The sequence below is a fragment of the Sapajus apella genome, unplaced genomic scaffold (genome assembly GCF_009761245.1).
Source record: "Sapajus apella isolate SASKATOON/1434 unplaced genomic scaffold, GSC_monkey_1.0 scaffold14, whole genome shotgun sequence".
Classification (NCBI taxonomy): domain Eukaryota; kingdom Metazoa; phylum Chordata; class Mammalia; order Primates; family Cebidae; genus Sapajus; species Sapajus apella.
The window spans coordinates 3011966-3035476 of NW_022436954.1; the positions used below are offsets into that span (position 1 = coordinate 3011966).

General features: G+C 56.2%; 1 protein-coding gene across 2 annotated transcripts in view; it reads right to left on the bottom strand.

Moving 5' to 3' along the window:
• LRP5 (LDL receptor related protein 5) overlaps positions 1-23511 on the bottom strand; it is a 131919-nt gene that overhangs the window by 58204 nt on the left and 50204 nt on the right. The window contains exons 1-2 of one of the 2 annotated variants that reach the window (XM_032282591.1): positions 17191-17541; positions 2768-3165 (exon numbers count right to left, since the gene is read on the bottom strand). In XM_032282591.1, the coding sequence (XP_032138482.1) occupies positions 2768-3165; positions 17191-17214 (422 nt within the window). In that variant the 5' untranslated portion in view covers positions 17215-17541. Of the gene's footprint in view, positions 1-2767; positions 3166-17190; positions 17542-23511 lie in introns of those variants that run through there. The other variant, XM_032282590.1, reaches the window with a different exon arrangement.

Here is a 23511-nt window from a genome sequence, read left to right on the forward strand (position 1 = left end):
TAGATGCTGCTGTGGCTAGATGCTGGCGTCGGTAGATGTCGGTGTGGGTAGATGTCGGTGTGGCTAGATGTCGGTGTGGCTAGATGCTGCTGTGGCTAGATGCTGCTGTGGCTAGATGCCGGCGTCGATAGATGTCAGCATGGGTAGATGCTGGCATGGCTAGATGTCGGTGTGGGTAGATGCTGGTGTGGCTAGATGTCGGTGTGGCTAGATGCTGCTGTGGCTAGATGCCGGCGTCGGTAGATGCCGGCGTGGGTGGATGCCGGCATGGGTGGATGCCGGAGTGGGTAGATGCCGGCGTGGGTAGATGCTGGAGTGGGTAGATGTTGGCATGGGTAGATGCCAGCGTGGGTAGATGCCGGTGCGGGTAGATGTCGGTGCAGGTAGATGTCGGTGTTGGTAAATGGTATTGGCAAATGTTGGTGTCGGTAAATGCTGGTGTCGATAAATGTCGGTGTCGGTAAATGTCGGTGCCAGTAAAAGCTGGTGTTGGTAAACGTTGGTGTCGGTAAAAGCTGGTGTTGGTAAATGCTGGTGTTGGTAAATACCAGTGTCGGTAAATGTTGGTGTTGGTAAATACCAGTGTCGGTAAATGCTGGTGTCAGTGAGTGCTGGACGACTGAGCATGCCAGCAGCAAGCCCAGTGACCAGAGCTCCTGGGGACTCCCCTGGGACAGTGGTGCCCCCTTCCACCATGCGCAGGCTTCACGGCACCAGCCCTTGGACTCTCAGGGCCAGGAGCTCATCTCCCATCCCCAAGGTCAGTGGACAGGAATGACCTTGCCAAGGGTCTAGGGCAGCCTCACATCTGACTGGTGGCTGAAGGGGCTGAGCACCCAGAGGGAGGAAGGAGCAGAGGACCTTCTGCTCATAGCTGAAGGGCTCCGCTGTGCAAGGGACAGGTGACTTGTTCCCTGTGGCACCCCCAAGGAAGAAACCCAGATCCTGGGTTGGCAGCTCAGGGTGGAGGTTCTGGAGCCCCAGGTCACAGCCTCTGCTTCAGCCGTGTCTGATTCAACTGGCCAGCCCCTCCACCTCCTGCTTCTAGCTCAGTGCTCCTCCCTGGACCCCATGACCTCACACGTCAGACTGCCAAGCCCATTTCCCTGGGATCCTCAGACTCATGAAACCAGAGCTAGGAGGGACCTTGCATTCGGCTTCCCCATCCGTTCCTCTCACAGATGAGGACACCGAGGCCCATGGAGGCAGTGACTTGACCAAGCTCCTGACCTCAGGGCCCTGCTCCCTTCACTGTAGCTGGCAACCCAGTTCCTGTGCCTCCTCTGGTTAAAGCCTTGCGAGACCCCACTTCCTACTCTCATCTGCCCTCCTCCAGGCCTGGCCCAGCCCTTCAGCTGTGGACGTGGAGCCACACTCTCCCACATGCCGCCGTGCCCCAGGGTCCACAGACAGCTGCTGGAGCCCCCGCCCTCTGCCTCCTGTGGTCCCGCTGTCTGCTGCTGACATGCTGGCTTCCAGATACCAGGCCACTTGCAGGAAAAGCTCCAGGGCCAGCACACTCACAACCGCCAGGGACGGGCCACAAGCACAGGCTCCACAGGCCACAAATCCTCTGCCCGCTGCTGCCTGCTGGGCACCTTGGGCAAGTCACTTCACCTTCTGAACTTCAGGTCCCAGGACCATGAGCCTGGAAACACACCTGGTGCCCGCTGAGTGCCCCACAGAGGGCAGTACCGCTACTGACCTCCCAGCTCTTCCGGGACCTCCCATCGGCACCCCCCAGACCCACCACACCTCCTCCCTCAGGGTCCACCTGGTTAGTGTTCTGGGTTATAAGCCCCCGGGAAGGCCCCAGGCTACTCCCCTCTGAGCTGCTGGGGGGCAGTCTCAAAAGGCTTCCCTACTGACCAACAAGCTTTACTTTCACAGACTTCTATGCTAGAAAGCTGGAGCCATGGGGCCAGGACCAGCCCCACACCTGCCACTTCCTGCTGTGTGACCTAGGCAAGTCCCTCAGCCTCTCTGGGCTTCAGTGTCCTCAACTGTACATCTGTACCTATCCCCCTGGATGAAAAGACCCATGGTGTACAAAGTGTTAAAAGAGGCCTGGCCTGGCCAGGCATGGTGGCTCATGCCTGTAATCCCAGCACTTTGGGAGGCTGAAGCAGGTGGATCACCTGAGGTCAGGAATTCGAGACCAGCCTGGCCAACGTGCTGAAACCCCATCTCTACCAAAAATACAAAAATCAGCCAGGCAGTGGCAGGTGCGTGAAATCCCAGCTACTTGGGAGGCTGAGGCAGGAGAATCAGTTGAGCCAGGGAGGCAGAGGTTGCAGTGAGCTGAGATCACACCATTGCACTCCAGTCTGGGTGACAGGGTAAGACTCCATCTCAAAAACAAACAAAAAAAAAGGCCTGGCCTGTACTGTGGTCAGTGTCACAGGAACTGCCCTTCCTGTCACTACTGTCATCCTGGAAATCACCCAGGTGAACCATTCCATTCTACAGATGAGGAAACTGAAGCTGGGGCAAGAAAGGGCTCACTCCAGGTCTTCAGAGCTTTCTACTCGTGGACCCAGCAGCAGTAGGGGACCACACCTGGGTGCCTATTAGAAACCCAGTCCTCAGCCCTGCCCTGGAGCTCCGGAGTCAGCACTCTGCGGGTGGGGCCCAGCCACTGGTGCTTTAAAAAGCCCTCCTCTGGTTTCCAGTGCAAGACAATGTTCCAGAATTATGGGTTCAGCTCAATCTCCATCTCGCCTCTGCTCCGCCTGGCCCTGGCTCCAGAGCCTCCCGCCCGTCTTACCCCATCACGGGGTGCAGAGCGATGGCGCGGGGCTCGTCCAGGTCCTCCGACACCAGGATCTTGCGGGAGGTGCCGTTGAGGCGCGTCACCTCGATGCGGTCAGTGCCCGTGTCGGTCCAATAGAGGTTTCGGGCCACCCAGTCGACTGCGATGCCGTCAGGGTCGTTGATCTCGGTGTTGATCAGTGTCTGCGCCCCCGACCCGTCCAGGTACGCCCTGCGGATGGCCCGCACCTCATCATCCGTCCAGTAGACGTAGCCCTCCAGTGGGTCATAGTCGATGGCGATGGCGTGCCGGATGTCATCCACCTGCAGCACGATGTCAGTGAAGTCCGGCGTGTCCAGCGAGATCCTCCGCAGGTCTGTCCGCCGGGCCAGCAGCAGCACCTCCTCGGCTCCTGTGGAGACAGGGGTCAGGGGCCTGCAGCAGGCACCAGACTAGGCCTCGGGTGGGCCGGGCAAGGGAAAGACTGAGTGAGGCCCCCAGGGCTCTCCTTGCAAAGGCCGGTAATGTCAGCTGACACGCACCCAGTTCATGCTACGTGGTCATGCGTTCAGCCTCATGACAGCTCTGGGAGGCTGGCACTGTTTGTTTCCTCATTTTACAAACAAGAGAACCAAGGCACAGAGAGGTTATGCACCCAGCTGAGAGCACGCAGCCAGGCCATCGAGCTTCAACTGCTGGGTGGGAGCTGCCTCACAGTCCACTCCTGCTAGCCCCTCTCCTGGCCACACGCCAGCCCCAGCCACAAGTCCCGCTGGGTACCGGATGTGGACCTGCCTGCTGGCCATGATGCTCAGCGTCCCCAGCATGCCCACCTTGCAGGGGTGATCCTTACTGCCCAGCGCAACGACATTTCATCCCTGAAGCTCTCTCCATCACCCCCCACCACCTGAGGGCAGCTTCAGGCACCAGGACTGTGCCTGGGGTTCTCCTAGGCAGGGCCAGACACACCCATCAAGTGAATCACCCTTTTTACTCCTCACAGATGCTCCCAAGCCACCAAGATGAAGGGAAACCCTGGTTTGGGGGCCCGAGACCTGGGGGTACTTTCAGCGACACCAAGATCTAACACAGAGTTTCCCAACCACTTGACACACCAGGCAACACAGGCGCAAGATGAGAAACACATCCAGACGTGCGTTCCAGTCACAGCTTGACCCAGGGCCCTGGCTCCTTGGCTGGGGCTCCACCATGGCCTCCACATAACTGGGCCATCAGAATGTTGCGATGACCTCAGTTGTAACTCACACCTGGTTTCTAAACAGGGTCCCACAGAGAACAGGCAAGGCACTGTCCACATACTTCCAACTGGGTTTCAGAACCATACCATGAAGCACCCACCCCACAGCCACCTGGGTCTCTGCTGCACCCCAGGGCCAAGCCTGCTGCCGGCTGAGCAGCTTGAGGCCAAGCCCCTCCACGGCATGGGTGGACAGGGGTCAGAGTGGCACTCAGGCGGCTGGATGAGGAGACAGCCTGGTCCTCTCAGGATGTCCTTGCAGACAGGCTGGACACAACTGGGGACAGGAGAATGCTTAGGCGATTCTGGTCTCCAATAAAAGCTCCCTCGCTAGCTGAAGGCAAGATTTGCCAGCCCTCAAGATTTGCATGTGTTAAATCACCAAGGAAAGTCCTCTCTGCTCCAGGAATCTGTGCCCTGCCTGACTCACCCGCGTGGCCTGACAGCGTACAGTCAGCACGAGAGAAGCTCAACTCAGGCTCTCTCGGAGGCCACAGCAACACTCGGAGAGCATCTGAGCAGCAGGCCAGGGATCAGCTGTGGATGGGGGGTCCGGCAGCTCACGCCCAGCGGTGTGCAAACCCCAGGACCCTCACCACGCACTCCAGAGGACACATGGAGACCCCCTGACCATTCACCCACAGCCCTCCAGTGGGCTTCTCAGTTTGCAGGGGGGGGCAGGGGAGGTTACAGAATTCTATTCTGAACCCCCGTGGCCCACCCCCAACACGCTCCTGACCCCCAGGGTCCGCAGCTGCACCCACAGCGGCATCAGCGTTTCTGATTGTGTCCTAAGCACCCCAAGTCGGGATTTATCAGAGCTTCTGGCAGAAGCTGCACGTAGAGTCCCACGCAGACTCAAGGCCCCCTGGGTGCCTCATAACCCTGACACAGATCCTTCCGAGGCTGCTGGGGTCAGGATGTGGCTCCCTCCCTGAGTTAGGGCATCATCCACTCATTTGGTCCAGACCTTTCTGGTCTCAAGGATGCACAGAACCAAGAAGTTCAGGGCCAGAGACACCTTCCAGCGTCCTGTGGCCACGACCCCGTGGTGACAATCCACACAGGGACCAGAGGCTGAACCAGGCCAGAGCCTTCCTCATGCCCTGGCCTCTAGACCCAGCCCTGCAGCCAACTACCAGGTCCCCTGAGTGCCCTGCCAGGCCTTCAAGTAACAGAGAGCCCCGTGCACCCAGGATCTGGCTCTTGCCAAGAGGAGCACACAGACCTGAAGCGCTGTTCCAGGATCCCAGCAACCAGCGTTTCAAGGAAGGACAGGAGCCCCTCCTGACTCCTGCTCCAAGCCCCAGAGTGCATAATCTGATTCCTCCACTAGAGGGCGCCTAGGTGATGGTGACAGTGGCACGTGCCCAGGGCTGGGGAAACTGAGGCAGACAGGCTGGGGACAGTGAGGTGGAGGCAGCACTTGGTAGGTGACCCAAGTGTCCAGCTACAATGGAAATCTCTGAGAGCCAAATTCAGATCTGGGCAGAGGCGTCTGATTTGGTGTCTGTTGGTATGGGGAGGGGAGAACTCTGAATTTCAACAAAGTTTCTCCCTCTAGGCTCCACTCCCAAACTGTTCTGTTGACACTAGATCTGTCCTTCAAGGCCCAGGTCACATGGCACCACCTCTTCCTCCTCAGGGAAGCTATTCCTCCCTGCACCCCAGTGGATGGCCGTCCCATGCCCCCGGTCTGCCCCATGGCCAGGACGCCACCCCCACTAGCTCAGTGGGGTTCTGGCGCCAGCCCCCTGCTCTCCACAGCCCCAAGCACAGCCCCACGCCCCCAGCAGCGCTACATCCAGGGATCAGCAAGGAGAATCTGAAACCGAAACCTCTGGCGCCTGCCTGCGCTGGGTGATCTCGGGCAGGTTCCTGCCCCTCTCTGGGCCTGTCTCCTCATCCACAATGAATAATCAGCCAGGCTTGATGGTGCTCGAGTCCCTGTGTAGCTGTGACCTCGAGGGGACCACACACTCCCCTTCACAAAGGGTCTCTGCTAATCAGCCACCATGGGGAGACAACAGTCCTGGAAGTCCCCCAGGGCTCGGCTAGAAGAGCCCGTCCACATGGTGTCTGCAGAACTTTCCAATGAGACTGCCAGGCACCGCGCGAGACGAATCACGCTTGACCTCAGTGGTGTGTCCATCATGGCCCCACAGAGAACGCCAGTGCCAGAAAGAAACCGGCACTTGATCCCAAAACACATTCCAAGCCTGCCTTGCCAGCCGTTCCCTCCATCCTCCTAACCAATCACTAGAGTAGACCGGGCACAGTGGCTCACTCCTGTAATCCTAGCACTTTGGGAGGCCGAGGCAGGTGGATCACCTGAAGTCAAAAGTTCGAGGGCAGCCGGGCCAACACGGTAAACCCCGTCTCTACTAAAAATACAAAAATTAGCCAGTTATGGTGGTGCACTCTGGTAATCCCAGCTACTTGGGAATCTGAGGTATGAGAATCACCTGAACCAGGAGGCAGAGGGTGCAGTGAGCCAAGATCACACCACCATACTCCAGCCTGTGCACTGGAGTAAGACTCCATCTCAAAACAAAACAAACAAACAAACAAAAGAGGAATCACTAAAGTAACACAATAGCACAATTTGCACACAGCACCCCTCGAGCTGTGAGGTAGCCCCATCCTACCGGCAAGGACCCTGACGCTCAAAGATTGTAGACTCTAGGCAGGACACACCGCCGCAAGAGAAAAGCTCACTTCACTCCGCTTCCTCAAACACCTCCATACCGGGAGCCAGCACACACAGGACGCGCCTTTTTCACCTGCCACCCGGCTGCCTCCATCACCCCACCAGTCCCTCTGTGGGCAGCTACTTCAGGCCAGGCCCTGGACCAGTTGCTAGGGAAGGAGGGGGCCACGAAACAGAGACTTGGGATCTGCTCTTGGGATGCCCTTGGGGTCAGAGGGCAGAGACCTTCAGTGAACACCACCATCTGTGAATACACAGCCACAAACTGTACTGTGAAGGCAGGCTAGGGTTATGGGTCTGTGCAGGGGACCTGCTGAGACTGGAGGGTCTGCTCTCCAGCTCAAGAGCCTCTGGGATTTAGGTGGCTGTCACCATGTGGCAGGTTCTGGCAGGGTGTTCCAAATGAGCCTAGAACCTTCAAGGGCTGGGTGCACCTAGCTCTGGCCCTCTGTTAAGTAGGTCAGCTGAGGGCCTGCCGTCCCACCATCAGGAACCCATCCTCGGCATCCCTTCCAATTACTTAGGTGGAAATCAGACCTCTGTGGCCGGAGCCATCCTCTCACTGAGGATGAATCTGCTGGTGTCTCCTGACGCCGAGGAGGGGTCTCTGACATCCCTCAGGCTGCAAGGCTTTGAGGGTTTTGAGCTTTGCAGAGACCGGGACACCTGGGAGAGAGATAGGTCCCAAAGGTCTGAGTGAGCTGTGACCAGCAGAGGTGACTCCAGTGGTGGTGGGGACTTTGCCCAGCCAGGCCAGCAGGGAGCAGCTGCAGAGACAGCGCCACCAGCCTGGGCTCTGCCGGATGCCTGCCAAGGCTGGTGCCCACAGCTGGCCTGCAGGAGGGTCTGTGTGTAGTGAGGTCTGGCCAGCAGCCATGGCCACAGGTAAGCAGGCCTAGGGTGGGGAGGGGCAGGTGCTGGGGACTGTGCTGGGTTATGAAGAAGAGAGGACAACTCCTGCCCTGGGACCAGCTACAGAGCCTTGGTAGGAGTTGATTTAAACACCAAGGAAGTAAGTTCTTTGGAAACTAACAGTTTGACCAAACGGTTTTCTTTGGGGTTGTTTAAACAAACAGCCAGCCCCACCACACTGCCTGAAAGTGAAACCTTCTCCTCGCCTGAGCCTCCTCCAGGCGGACTCCTAACCTCTCCCCTCCCTGCACGCATGCAGGAGAGAAGGGCGACATCCCTTCTGCGAGGGCAAGCACAGGGCAGGGGCTTGGGGCAAGGGTCAGGCAGGGCGCAGCTTTCTGGCAGGCAGCATTGTCCTCAAAATAAAAGGCAGGCCCCAGGGATGGCCTGATGTCATGGACACGTCCAGCTCAGCAGCATCTGTCCCTGCCCACCTCTGCCCTTGGCCACATGGACACGCAGAACCTGTGGGTGAGGGGCATGCTGCTGTGACACACTGCCGCCAACCGGGTGGCTTCTAACATCAGAAATGTACCCCCCTCCCCAAGACCTGTAGCCCAGGCAAAGTCAAGACCTGTGCGGGGACAGGCTCCCTCGGAAGCCTCCGGGGGAGGATCCTTCCTGGCCTCTTCCAGCCTCTGGTGTTACAGGAAATTCCTGGAGTTCCTTGGCTTGTGGCCGCATCACGCTAAGCCCTGCTCTGACTCCATGCTGCCTTCCCCTCTGAGCGTCTGTGTCTGCGCTCCTGCTCTGCTAAGGGCAGCAGTACTGTGGACATAGGCTCCCTTCTCCAGGGTGACCTCATCCATGCTTATTACATCTGCCAAGACCCCATTTACAAAACTCAGTAGGCAGCAGAGGGCGAGAGGAGTGCTTCAGTGGAAGGCCAGGGCCAAGTGTGCCAGGCAGGGGGACGGCCTGGGCCACAGCAAGGAGGCCACAGAAAGGGTGGCCCGAACCTGTCGCCGGGGCTGATCAGAGCACGGCAGCCCAGCACTGGCATTACCCCACCTGCCACAACTCTCTGCTGAGGCCCCACTGCGTGCAGGATGCTGGCACAGCTCAGAGCCCAGCCCTGTCCTCCAGGAAGCCTCGTGCAAACAGCCCGCCGTGCGTGCAGCAGATCCCAACCACAAAAGCAAACAGACTGCCACCCTCAAACAAAAGCCGGGAAGGAAACGTGCTCAAATGTCAACAGCGGTCATCGTCGGATGGGTCCCATCCTTCCTTCTAGCTGTCGGACAGAGGGCGGCCAGCACTCTGGAAAGGGCCAGAGGCAAATATTTTCAGTGCCACGGCCTGCACGGTCTCTGTCCCGACGCCTCAGCTGTGCCGCTGCTGTGGGAAGGCGGCCCGCCTCAGACAACACAGCTGGGAGCAAACAAAACTTCATTTATGGACACTAAAATGAGAATTTCCCAGGTCCCAAAACATTATTCTCCGGATTTTCTTCTCAACCATGTAAATGTAAAAAGCATTTTGAGCTCTTGGGCTGCCCCAAAATAGGTGGTGAGCCATCTGGCCCCTGAGCCAAATGACCCACATTTGAGAAGCATGTGTGACTTTTTTTTTTTTTGAGATGGAGTTTCACTCCTATTGCCCAGGCTGGAGTGCAGTGGCATGATCTCGGCTCACTGCAACCTCCACCTCCCGGGTTCAAGCGATTCTCCTGCCTCAGCCTCCTGAGTAGCTGGGATTACAGGCATGCGCCACCACGCCTGGCTAATTTTTTGTATTTTCAGAGATGGGGTTTCACCATATTGGCCAGGCTGTTCTCGAACTCCTGACTTCAGGTGATCCACCCGCCTCAGCCTCCCAAAGTGGTGGGATTACAGGCATGAGCCACTGCGCCCGGCCGTGTGTGACTTTTATAATACCAGAAAATAAATTACAACAGAGGGAAGGAGGGGAGAAGGGGAGGAGGAGAGCGGGTAGAGGGAGCTCTGTACTTGTCCCTTGATTTTTCTGTAAACTTAAAACTGCTCTAAAAAAATGAAGTCTATTAATGTTATTTCAAAAATTAAAAGGCATACAAGTCAAGAGGAAAACACCAAAACCCTGGCAAAAAATGAGCAGGGACTATAAATACAAATTGACAGAAGAGCGAGCAGTCAGTGAATGTGGAAAATAGGTAACTTCTGAGTCATATGCAAACAGAACTGAGCCGCCCAGAGTTGCCAGCGAGGTGGAAAGGCTCGTTTGACTCTTAAGTGGAGGCATCCACTGCTTCCTGAAGGGCTGTGAAGCAGCACCTGGGGATTCCTGATCAGCAGCCTAGGAGCTGCTGAACCGAGCGTTTCCTAAGAACACAGGCTGAAGCCGCAGCTAGCAATGCATAGAGGTTCATGCGTCCAGACATCACCACGGCTTCATCATAGCAGCAAAACTCAAGGAAAAGAACCTATAGACAACCTAAATTTCCCCCCTCGCTTTTTTTTTGTTTTGAGATAGTGTCTTGTTCGGTCACCCACGCTGGAGTGCAATGGCATGATCTCAGCTCACTACAACCTCTGCCTCCCAAGTTCAAGTGATTCTCCTGCCTCAGTCTCCCCAAGTAGCTGGGATTACAGGCACGCGCTACCACACCCGGCTAAATTTTTTTTTTTTTTTTTTTTGAGACGGAGTCTCACTCTCACCCAGGCTGGAGTACAATGGCGCTATCTCGGCTCACTGCAACCTCCATCTCCCAGGTTCAAGTGATTCTCTTGCCTCAGCCTCCTGAGTAGCTGGCATTATAGGTGTGTGCCACCGCACCTAGCTAATTTTTGTATTTTTAGTAGAGACGGGGTTTCAACATCTTGGCCAGGCTGGTCTCAAACACCCGCCTTGGCCTCCCAAAGTGCTGGGATTTAATTTTTTTTGTATTTTTAGTGGAGACTGAGTTTCACTATGTTGGCCAGGATGGTCTCTATCTCTTGACCTTGTGATCTGCCCACCTGGGCTTCCCAAAGTCCTGGGATTACAGGTGTGAGCCACCGCGCCCAGCCCCCAAAATATTTTTGAATAAAATTTATGTATTTTACCTAAGCAAGGGCACTCAAGGTGGTGGAACAGCCTGCTCTGGAAAAGAGGTAATGATGTAGGAATTTGCACAAACGATAAATGAAAAAAAATCAGATACAACATTACACACATAGTTTGAATGAATCACCTAAAAGTCGATTTTTTTTTTTTTTTGAGACAGTCTTGCTCTGTTGCCCAGGCTGGAGTGTGGTGGCATGGCATGATCTTAGCTCACGGCAACCTCTGCCTTCCAGGTTCAAACTATTCTCCTGCCTCAGCCTCTTGAGTAGCTGAAATGACAGGCACCAACCATCACGCCTGGCTATTTTTTGTATTTTTAGTAGAGACAGGGTTTTGCCACATTGGCCAGGCTGGTCTCGAACTCTTGACCTTGATTGATCTGCCTGCCTCAGCCTCCCAAAGTGCTGAGATTACAGGCGTGAGCCACCGTATCTGACCCTAAAAGTCGATTTTGATACGTGCACAGAAAAAAGATGCATAGGACACATAGACACAGCTAACTCTGGGTGGCAAAATGAAGGGTAATTTCTATTTTCTTCACTACTTTTTATAATGTTTTCCTTGCTACAGTGAACGTATAAATAACATAAAAGGAAAGAAACAAGCCTTTGGAAACATGGGTAAACAGGTTTATCCTTAGAAGCTCTCAGTCTCTAAGGCAGGTGGGTCAGGATGCAGGGCACAGGGCCCCCTTCCTGGGGCAACGTGGGGGCCCCTCCATTGAATTGTCCTGGAGCATGGGTACTGAAGGCTCATTCAGTTTCCAGGGACTGAGATGTGATGACAGGAAGAACAACAAGAGATGGAAGGGATGTGCCGAAAGAACCCACCTGCAGCCCCAGGAGCTATTTGGCTAGCACATGGCAGCCCAGCACACGGCAGCCCAGCGGCCTGAGCCACCCCTGCCAGACCCAGGAGGAGGGGACCCTGCTAACAGGTCAGCAGTGCACAGGGACTCAGAAGGTCATCATGGCTAATACCCTCCACCCCTCCACGTCCCAATGTGGGAAAACAGTTTTTTCACAACAAACAAGATAATTGTTGTTATTTTGGCAAAAGGAGGCAGGGCAGCCCCGACACCTCTATCCCACCTCGTCACCCTGCCGCAGGGCCCCGGCCACCCCTGCACTCACAGTGAATCTTACAACCTTCCTGCACCAAACCAAGTGCAGCTCCCAGGCCACAGGCCACCCAGCAAAGGTCCAGCGTCCGCCCCGAGCTCCCACCGCAGGCCTCCCACCATAGCCGGCACCAGCCCAGGATGGCTGTGTTCTCCGGGTTTCTTTTCACACTTCTGGCAGAAAGCTGAGATCCAGAAAAAGCTGAGAATCGGCCTCTCTGCTGCCCAGGTGCTCAGCCCCAGCTCTGCTCCCAGCTCCAGAGCCGCCTCCTCAGGTGCCCCACAGGAGGCAGAGGGCTTTGGCCACCTTCCGGGACTGGGGCGCGTGGGGTGAAGGGGGTCACAGTGCAGGCCGCTGTCCACTGAACAGATCCCAAAGCCATAAACAGCCTGGCCGCAGCAGCTTCCCAGCTGGCAAGCAGCCAGTTTATTTTTTTTGTATTTTTAGGTTATTTTATTTGTATTTTGTTAGTTAGCAATTGATTAAGTTTCTCCACTGCCCCTAGGGGTAAGTGGTGGGGCAAATGCTTCGACCACAGCCCAGCACCTTGACCCGGGAACCTGTGCCAGGTGACCACAGGGCCACAGGCACAGAGGAAATGGCTAGACCCAAGGCTGGCTGTGCTGGAACCTGAGGCCGGCCGCTGTCACTCACACAGTGCCTAGGGCCTTCCAGCAAGCACAGAGACGCTGTAGCCTGCCAGGAGCAGCTGACAGGCACCTTGGCCTGCAGTCAGGGGCTCCGTCTGCTTAGCCTAAAACAGGGAAGCTGCTGCTCTGCTTGGGGTCAGGGCAGCCAGAGAGTGACCAACTCAGTGCCGGCCTTGGGAAGGAACCTGCAGCCAGGTCCTTCCACTCCCATCTCCTGGTGCCAGCCAGCCCCTCCTGTGGCCCCCCACTGCCTGCCTCTGCCCCACGCCCCACCACCACCTCAGGCTCACGGCTACACGGCCATCCCCCCAGGCAGGCAGCAATGTCCCATGGGCTACAGGCCCGCTCCCTTGGCAGACGGCCCTGACTCCTGCTCCCAGTCCCATGCTGTGACTGAATGACCTTGAGTGAGCAACTTGACCTATTTCCCACATACCAGACTCAAGGGGGTGGAGCACCCAGCAAGGTGGGATGCCTATGACCGGGCCCCAGGGCACAGACCCTCCCTCTGTACCTCCCTGTGTATTTGCTTTTTAGTTTGTTTTTTTTTTTTTTTTGAAACAGAGTCTTTTTCTGTCGGCCAGGCTGGAGTGCAGTGGCGCGATCTAGGATCACTACAACCTCTGCCTCTCGGGTTGAAGAGATTCTCCTGCCTCAGCCTCCAGAGTAGCTGGGATTACAGGCCCCCACCATCACGCCCAGCTAATTTTTTTATTTTTAGTAGAGATGGGGTTTCGCCATGTTGGCCAGGCTGGTCTCGAACTCCAGACCTCAGGAGATCCACCTGCCTTGGCCTCCCAAAGTGCTGGTATTACAGGCCTGAGCCACCATGCCCGGCCCTCCCTGTGGTATTAAACACTCACACCCCCTCGTCGGGGACCTGTTGAGAGAACACAGCCTCGCAAGTGAAGCATGGCTTTGTTGGGCACATGAAGCCTGGGCAGCCCTTTCATCTTTGCCTAAAGATGAAAGCAGGCCTATGTAAGCAGCAGGGCCAGCCGGACATGGTGGCTCATGCCTGTAATCACAGCACTTTGGGAGGCCCAGGCAGGCGGATCACAAGGTCAGGAGATCGAGACTGTCCTGGCTAACATGGAAACCCCGTCACTACTAAAAATACGAAAAATTAGCTGGGCGTGGAGGCGTGCACCTGTAGTCCCAGCTACTCGGGAGGCTGAGACAGGAGAATTGCTTGAACCCCGGAGGTGGAGGTTGCAGTGAGCCAAGACGGCACCACTGCACTCTAGCATGGGTGACAGGGCAAGACTCTGTCTCAAAAAAAAGAAGCAGTGCCAGCCACGGATGACCCCTCACACTGTTCCCAGGAGGCGTGCCCAGGTACAGGACTCAGGGCCGTGACCGCTGCAGTGGCCCCCAAGAAACATTACTGCTGCTACCCACCTTGCCTCCGTGGCAGTGGCCAAAATAACGGATTAGAATGGAACCATGTGACAATGCCGCTGCCCTGAGTGACGGAAGACAGCGACTATCAGCAGTCCACACAGCCCCACCTAACACAAGTGCACTCCACAGTTTATAAACTCCTTTCCCAAATGCTGTCTTTTCGACACTTCCAGGTCAGCAAGGCACACAGGCCTGCCTTTCATAGCCACACAGTAGAGGGCTGAGACAGAGCTCAGATGCTCTGATTTGCATTCAATCACGTCCTCAGAGGTGGCACGGAGGGGACAATGGGGGGCTTCTCTTGACAAAGTCAAAAAAGTCATTGGCATCTCCACTGGAGACCAAAGAACCTCAGCTCTCAAACACTCCGGAAGGTGTCACAGAACTCTCCCAGCAAGTTTCCTGGACCCTGACGCTGGTCCCGTGGGACACAGGAAGAGGAAGAAGCCAGCACCCTCCTGCTCCCCGGTGGAGGAGGGAGCAGAGCCTGGCACACCTGCCACACTCTCAGAGGGCTGGGCGCTGGTGGAGGAGTGGTGGTGCAGGAGCGGTATGTGGATGGAGGGGTGCTGGGGCAGGAGGCAAGGGAAGGGTGCTCCAGGCGGCGGGCACAGCATGAGCAGGGCAGGGAGGTCCGTGCTCAGACGTGTGTTAGGGAAGAGCAAACTGTACATTTCCATTGGTATAGGTGGCAAAAGGCAGAAAAACAGAGTGGAGGCCAGGAAGGGAGCGGGAGCCCTCTAGTCTCTCTGCAGGTGAGCAGCGGCCCGAGGAGTCGGCTGAGCACACCTGGGGCCCAGGGGCAGGATCTTCTATCACTGACCCCAGGGCACACGGAACTGGGCAGGTAGAGCAGAGGTGCAGGGCATGGTCAGTGAAACCAAACAAGGATTCTTAGGCCATCACCAAGGAGCGCCCACAGCTGCACAGGGGCTTTTTCTGGGCAACGCGGGGGTCCCACCAGGGCCAGCACCCTGAAAGCACAAAACTCACCTCTGAAAATAAAGGGAAGCTGTTGGAGCTCCAGAGCTGGTCGGGGGTCAGGATGGAGCTGGGCTTAGGCTGCAGTCACAAGGCGGACACAGGAGAGGCTGCAGGGGACAAAGCCAGTGGCCGGGGTGACCACGGTCTAACTCCAAGCCTGTGGAAAGGGCACCTGGGAAGCTCGCCCACCCCAGAGGCGCCATTCCGCCTGCGCCCCTACCCCACAGTGACAGCGCTCTCTCTAGGGAATCGGTGCGCCTCTCTCTTCTTGCATCGGCTCTGAACGTGAGGATTCAGGCCAAGAAGTAAAAGAGCACAGCTTTGTGGCTCCACTTCCATGGTGTTCTGGAACAGGTAATGCTAATCCACGGTGATAGAAGTCAGGAGAGCGGCGGAGGGGGCTGTGGCTGAGGACTGCAAAGGGGCACTGGGAACTTTCCCAGTGGTGGAAATGTTCTCTCTCTGTACCGGGTGGTAGTTGAGCAAACATATGCAACTGTCAAAGTTAATCCAAATGTACACATTACAATATGTGCATTTTACTGCCTGCGAGTTATACCTCAATTAAAAAAATAAAGTAAGCGCTCAGGCTTCTTCCACTACTTCCTGAACTGTGCGAGCTGATTTTCTTGCTATTAAAAATTCACGGTCCATGGCTGAGAACAGCAGCTGCCTTCTGTTTGCAAAGTCAACGCCAATCACCGCCCGGCGGAGGCAGACTCAGCCCCACAGGGCCTCCTTTCTTTTTCCCCTTTGACCTACTTCCCTGATAAGTGACAAGACAGCCGACTCTAGGAACAAATGCCTGTTGTTCGGCCCGAGCTGAGCGGGCCCAGCTCCCTGGGCTAATCCACCCGGACAGACAGACGGACGTGAGGGGCTTTGCCGTCGGCTCCAGCTGTCATTCTGCCTGTCAGGCTCGACAGTGGCCCCCTCTGTTCCTCTCGCCGCCCCCACCCCGTCCCCAACGTCTTTTTGTTTCCTGTCCCTGACAGACGAACATCTGTTAAAACTCTGTCTGGGTGAGCTGTGGCCGGCAGCCCGCAAATCCCCAAGCCGCACCCCAGCCTCATCTGGGCACTGCCGGGAGCACAGTCTGGCCACCCTCTGGACAGGGCCCCAAGAGCCACAGGCCTGGGCACGTGTGACCGGAGTGGCATGGCGCATGCCGCTAAGCTCACTGCCCCAAGGCTCCCAACCAGGAGGGATGCGGGGCGATAAGAGCTGATGCAACAGGGGCACGTTCCACAGAGGATGGGGCCCAAGGGGTGGCAGTGAGGGACAGCCGCTTCCAAGGATGACGGTGGCAACTCCCAAACAAGGCCCCGCTCCTGCTGTTTTTAGCTCACTCCACATAATTGGAAAAACATGGCAGAAACCGAAGCCAGCTGCTGCCTCGGTTCTGGGGCTGTGTGGAGGGGGCGGGGAGGCCCGGAGGCCCAGGCTCTGCACTCGACTGCCGGGGAGGAGAGTGACCCTGAGGTGCAGAGAGGAGCAGCATCGCAGCCGCCATGGTCCCACCGAGCCCCTGGCCATGCTGGGTGGCAGAGAGCTGCTCATGGGACATACCCGCCTTGTCTCAAGGGGGCTGCTTCAGGAAGGACGAGGGAGCCAGGACATAGAGAGCCCAGGGCCAGCGGTCACCCTGCAGCTCAGGGGCCACGTGAATAGTGCCACCCTGCAGGCACCCAGCAGCAGGGAGACCCCCAAACCAAGCATCCCTGCCTCTAGAGGACCGCCTGTGTGCCCCTGGGAATGCTACTCCCGTCCCCTGGGGTCCTGGCGTGTCCACCCTCTCAGCCTCTTCCTTGGGGAAGGCACCTAACTCCCCACCCTGAACTGGCTTTCATTTGCTCAAAATCAGGAAAAAGCAGAATTTAAGACATTATAGAAATGTCTTCACCTTTAACTCCACGAGGCATAAACGGCCAGACACTCAGGAGGGGGTCCCAGGGACCCTCAGTCCCACCAGAGGCTCTGGCTTCAAACCCCAAGATGTATCTGCTGTGCCAGCACCACCCCCCACAACACAGGCCTCCCCTGGGAACTCACAGATTTGACCTCCACCTCCCCAACCCATTCCTTCCCGTGGAGTGGGTGGGTTGGGGTGGGGCCGGGGACGCTGGACGTGTCATGAATCTGAGTGATTCTGACACAGCCGGGCCCTGCCCCCATGCTGGCCTTCCCCTCACAGCAAAGGGAGCCACACACCTGGAGGGCCTAGCACCCCCCCCCCACCCTCCCAGGTAGCCCACCGGCCATGTGAGCCGTGCTCCCCATCGCCCCTTCACCCCTCCCCAGCTCCTCCTGGCGGCATCCAGCCTGGGGGGCTACTTGCTAATTACAAGCATCCAAGGGAGACCCGCTCTCTCAGCGCTGGCCCAGACGGCCTGCGTCATCTCGCTGCTCAGCACAGTCTTCCTCCAACCCCATGGAGTGGGGAGTATAATCCTCCCCTTTTAACCAATGGGGAAACTGAAGCTCAGAGAGGTTAAGTCACTTTCTCAAGGTCCCAACATGATGATTAAAAATAGAAAGCCAGCCGCAAGTAGAACTAGGTGCTCCGAGTCCTGGGTTTGCCTGACACTGCATTTCCTCACCGCCACAGCCCTCGGCAGGCTCCCAGCTACAGACCAAGCCATGTCCTCCATCCTGAATCCTCCCAGCCTCAGCGGCACTCCCAGTGCCCCCCTCCAGAACAGACACAAGTCCCACCAGCACAGCCTCCTTCTCCGTTACCTGCGTTTCTGCCAGGCCAGGGTCAGCTCCGGAGCCCTTGCCACACGCCCTCTATCCTTCACCCCCGGGACACTGGACCTCAACAACCCACAGCCAGGAGGAGATCCCATGTGACCCCAGGGCCTCCTCTGCCCGACTCTGAATTCCCCTGCCCAACGGGACAGCAAGGAAAGCTCCCGGGCACTGGCAGCCCTCCATGGGCAACACTCCTTTCAGCCAGCTCTGACATCCTGGCTGGCGAGGTGCCCCGCAGGGGGCCTCTACTACTGGAACCTCAGAGCTGTGCTGTCAGCTGCAAAAAGCAAGAGTTTCATGCTTTCTTCATGCTGACCCTGCGTAAGCGGCTTCTATCTCCAGGCGATTTCCAGTCGAGGCAAGGAGCACCATCGGCAGCCCCGCTGCACAGCCAATTCCCATCTGCCGGGCGCACAGCCGCAACACCCACGGGCGCCTGAAGCCTGGAAGGCCACGGAGGAACGGAGGAAAGCTACCGTGCTCAGGTGACAGGACTGTGTGGTCTTTTAACAAAACGTTTTCCTTTAATGTGATACGTATGGCATGGAATAAAACCTGGAGGGCAGGACATTTGGCTGCCAAAGCCCCAGGCTGCCGTGGTCTTTGTCACTGAAGCACACGCCCCATGCCAGCCCCATGCCAGCCCCACGCACAGGTCCGTCTCTGCCTCACCAACTTCAATGTCAGGCTGTGCCTGTCCTCCAACTGGAACCTGAGCTCAAGGACAAAGCCATTTCTCATCCATCCCCCTCGGCCTCTGGATTAAGAAATGCGGAAAGACCTTCTAGAACCACCTCAAATTTGCAGAGAGCCACGTCGGTGCCAAATCCTTGAAATGCTTCTGAGAAGAGTCTTGGTTTCTTCTCAACTCTAAAACCTCTAGAAAATTATATTTCCCCTTTTCTACACCAACTGCCCCTGGAACACTTCAGCTTCAAAAGGGTCAAGGGCAGGGAGACTGAAAAGCCAGTGTCCGTGTCCAGCATTCGCTAGGTAATTCCCACGAAGCCCGTGGTGTCCATCTCATCTTCAGGCAGCCCCGAGGCCAGCCTGGGGAACCATGCTTACAAAAAAAGTGAACCAAAATGCTTCCAACCTTTTGCAAATCAAGACTCCTGGTTCCATCCTTCTGTCTCATCAAGGAGCTTTTTTCTCCCTTTGACTGAACACGCCACACACAGCATCTGGAGCCGAAGCGGAAAGATTAAGGCTCGGAGTAAAACAGTCCCTGCCCTGACTGCATGTGGATGTTCCCAGCCCAGAGTCCCACCCAAGCAGGGCCTCTAAATGACACAAAATGTGCTTCCCCTACATGCCTGTCATGTTCCAACTGAGTTATGGGTAAAAGTGCCTCTCAGGGCTTGGGGCAAAGACAGTGCCCACAAGACCAGGGAAAGGTGACAATGGCTGAGTCTCCACGGAGCATGGAGCTGTGTGCTCAGCCCCTGTGGCCCCGACGGCTCTGGACTGGAAAAGCTTCCAACAGGAAGGGCAGGGCTTGCTGCTCATCCAGTGGTCCAACCCCACAGGTGTCTGTGGTGTCAGCTCCATGCCACAGAGCCACCAGGGCTGGGGCCAGAGCCACCAGACCCCTGCCAGCCTGCAGGGGCCTCCGCCTCTGGGTGGCCCACCCACCCTCTGTGAGTGCAGGCAGCCTCCTCTAATCACCACAGGGCCTGCCCCTGCCCACCCCCACATACCCCCCTGCAGGAAAATGAGCCCTGAGGACTCCCCAGGGCTGCTCTGGGCCTGACATGGAGACCAGGAGTGACATCTGCAGAAAGAGCGCAATGCTCTGAAGGGCTCAGCCTCGGGTGGCCAGTCCCCAGGGTTCCACCTAAGTCCATGGCCCCTCCCGCTTCTGGTTGGAAAAGAAATCAACACCCCCTTACTGGCTCCCAGTGACAGCCAGTTCCCCAGGTGTGGGAGGACTCTGGGACGATGAGGGCAAATCTGGACGTTGAGAGATCCTGCCCCAGCTCTCACGGGCCTGACAGCAGCCACGGCACCTGAAGCACAGTCATGGTGACAACAGGACGGTGATAAGGGCATGGACGGTGGACGTGGCAGCTGGACACTGGGCACCTACCGCCTGTCAGGCACCCGCACGGCTCCGTCTACCCATGGATGAGCAATGGCCCTTTGCAAGCCAGGGTAGCCTGGGCAAGGTATTTGGGGGTCTCCAGGCTTGTCCAGCTGTACAACTTCACTGAGCCATGACTCTAGATTTTATCAGGGCCCACACCCGTTCCTGGAATGCTGATGCATGAGGGGGCCACAGAGGGACCCTTAACAAAAGCTCCCTGTGTGAGATCCCCTGTCGGGGCAAGGCGCCTAACAGGCATGAATGCATGATCTGCCTGTCGGGGGCGGTGTGTCCATCCCCACTCCTTCGATAAATGTCCACACCCAGCCTTGCTTTGATATTCCAAGAGCAGAGATTGTAACCACACCTGCTTCCAGCATGCCCATTGCTCTCCCAGGGCAGACATCCCCAGCTGATGCAACACAGTGTTTAGGCAGACATCACCAATCGATGGCGGTAACAGACACCAGACCCTGCTCCCTCTGACTCCAGGGCTCAGGCCCCAAGCAGCTCTTACCTGCCCACAGCGGTGAGACTCAGAAATGGCAAAAACTCAGAACAGAAACAACCTGTAGAGGGAGGACAGCTAAAAGACATGTCTTGATAAAATATCCTTCAGGCACTAGGCTGGGTGTGGTGGCTTACACCTGTGATTTCAGCACTTTGGGAGACTGAGGCAGGTGGATCACCTGAGGTTAGAAGTTCAAGACCAGCCTAGCCAACATGGTGAAACCCCATCTCTACTAAACATACAAAAATTAGCTTGGAGTGGTGGTGGACACCTGTAATCCCAGCTTCTTGGGAAGCTGAGGCAGGAGAATAGCTTGAACCTGGGAGGTGGAGGCTGCAGTGAACCACTGCATTCCAGCATGGGCGACAGAGCAAGACTTCATCTCAAAAAAAAAAAAAAAATGTTCTTCAGGCACTAAAACTCACGTCTTTGATACATACCTCCTGTAATCGCAAATGCTTCTGCAACGCATAAAGTGAAATAAATGGCCGGAAGCCTATGGTTCAATTGCAAGCATAGACACAGTCACAAACAAAAAATGCAGGGAGGGCTGGAGAACAAAAAAAACCACGAGAAGATAAAACGTGGAGACAGACACACCGAGAGAGTAAGAGAACACCTCCAGACCTCCCTCCAGCTTCCCAAACTCACAGAGCAGTGCCCGTTACAGAATTTGTGGGGACTGCTACAAAACAGAGCCCCTTACTCAAAAGGTAGGAATTTCAGGTCAATAACAACAGAGCTCACCTCATGTGACTACACAGGTCACACACCCCATGAAGTCGGTCCCAGGACTGACATGCTCCTGCTTCAGAGTCACCGCACCTGCTGTTCCTTCTCGCCTTTCTGTCTTTTAGTCCTTCAGGTCTCAGGCCTCCTGAGAGACCTCTGAACTGCCAGCCACATCCCCAGCACAGGAGTCTCCAGCTTAGCCACTGCTGAGTCCCACACTCAATCCAGGTCTGACCTGACTCTGTCCATCTGTATGCCAGCTTGCTTCCTGACACAGCCCCCACCACATGTGCACCTTGGGGCAGGGGAACCAGGCCCGTCTCATTAACTGCTTTTTTCTAGGATATTTTCTGGAATATTTGTGGATATTGGGGAATGTATATGCTCCACCTTTTTCAGATTGGCCAGGATGAGCTGCCTGGTGTTTTGTTTTGTTTTGTTTTGTTTTTGAGACAGGGTCTCACTGTTGCCCAGGCTGGAGTGCAGTGGTGCAATCTCGGCTCACCCCAACCTCTGCCTCCCAGGTTCAAGCAATTCTCCTGCCTCAGTCTCCTGAGTAGCTGGGATGACAGGCACACCACTGCCTGACTAATTTTTGTATTTTTAGTAGAGACGGGGTTTCACCATGTTGGGCAGGCTGGTCTTGAACTCCTGACCTCAAACGACTCACCCACCTCGACCTCCCAAAATGCTGGGATTACAGGCGTGAGCCACCGTGCCTGGCTGAAGCTACCTGTTTTAAGCCTGTGCCATGTTCCAGTGATGCCCTCTCCCCTCCGTCCCCCAGGCCTGACTGTGGTGGCCGCGCCCTGCCATCATGCACCTGTATGTCCTCACTCTTTCCCTTTCCACCAGGACTTTGACTAACACGGTGCAGAATGTTCCAGCACTGAGTTCAGCCTCTTCTCACCCACAGACAGACAGGAAGGAAAAAAAACAAACTCTGAGAAGGCCAAGGTTCCCGGGCAGCCGGCAGGCCAAGCATCCTTCTCCACTGAGGCTGAGCAGCCAAGGCACCCCTCCTCCAGAGAGCGGGCAGGTCCTGGGCAGTCTGTGAGGGAGACCAGGGCCTTGCCCCACCAGGTCCCAGGAATGGGGCAGCAGCACATTCATGTCGCTGGAAGCCAGGCCTCATCTGCTAGAACCTACTATGCAACCTGCTGTGAGCCACCCCAGGCCGGTGACTTGCCCTCAACCTCCTCTGTAAACCAGGGGCTCATCCAACCTGGTTGCTGGAAATAGATGCTCAGTGCCACAAAGAAAAATCAGCACTGAGACAAAGGATTTTTCAGCAACACTTTTTTTTTTTTTTTTGCTCTCCATTGCTTTTACCTGTTTAGAAAAGTTCCAAGTTATTAGCCAATCAGGTTTTAGATTGTGAGGTCTGGCTCCACCCAACAGAGATCTGACACAGCAGTAAGGACGACCCCAAAAGCGTAAGAAATAAATATGTCTGCTTTCCTTTGTTCGTTGTACTCTCGTGGAAAGATGGCTAGCAAGGGTACCCTTCCTGCAGCACAGGAAGTAAAAATTGTGTTGCTGAGAGATCCTTTGTCTCAGTGCTAATTTTTCTTTGCGGCACCCAGCATCTGTTTCCAACACTGGTCAAGCCACTCCTCCCACTCAAGGGTCTTAATCCGCCCTTAACCTGCTTGGTCCAAACCGCTGCTGTCACCAGGTCACTCACGAGGTAGCTCATCTGGACTCTTTCCCTGGGTCCAGTTTCTCTCTCAACATAGCCTTTGAGGCCGAGGTGCACCGTAAACATCGAGGGGCCCCAGAGGTGATGGAGGAGCCAGTGTTCAGGACACTTGCCCTTTCTTTTTCTTTTTTTCTTTTTTTTTTTTGAGACGGAGTCTCCCTCTGTCACCAGGCTGGAGTACAGTGGCCCAATCTCAGCTCACTGCAACTTCTGCCTCCCAGGTTCAAGCGATTCTCCTGCCTCAGTCTCCCAAGTAGCTGGGATTACAGATACATGCCAACACGGCCCAGCTAATTTTTGTATTTTAAGTAGAGACGGGGTTTCTCCATGTTGGCCAGGATGACCTTGATCTCGACCTCGTGATCCAGCCGCCTCCGCCTCCCAAAGTGCTGGGATGACACGTGAGTACCGCGCCCGGCAACAAGCACCCTTTCTAATGCACTGACTCCCTTGTGGACTCACTTGTGCTGTCTCCCCCACCCACCCAGCCCCAGAGCGCGAGCATCAGGGGCCAGGGATTCTGTCTGTACCGTGGGGTCCCCAGGGCCTCGGAGCAATGCCAGCACACAAGTGCTCAAGCAACACCTGCTGAACAAGTAAATGGACAGACGAATGAATGAATGAGCAAACGTGAATGAATGGGGTGCTGACCGGAGCCATGAGGACTAGGCCGCCCAAGTCCCCATTTCTCAAGTTCCCCCTCTCCCCACTTGGGAAAACAAGACCTTTGTGGGGAGACTCTCCAGCCATCCCCCCTGCAGTAGCTGGCACAGTGGTCAGACCCTTCGATGAAACAGCCACGTCTTCATGAAAGATGCTCTGCTCTCAGAAAGAGAAAGACAAACACGAACCTGGAAAGTCCTCACCAAAGGCAGGACCCCTGCCAGGGAGCAGAGAAAAGACCCACCAGC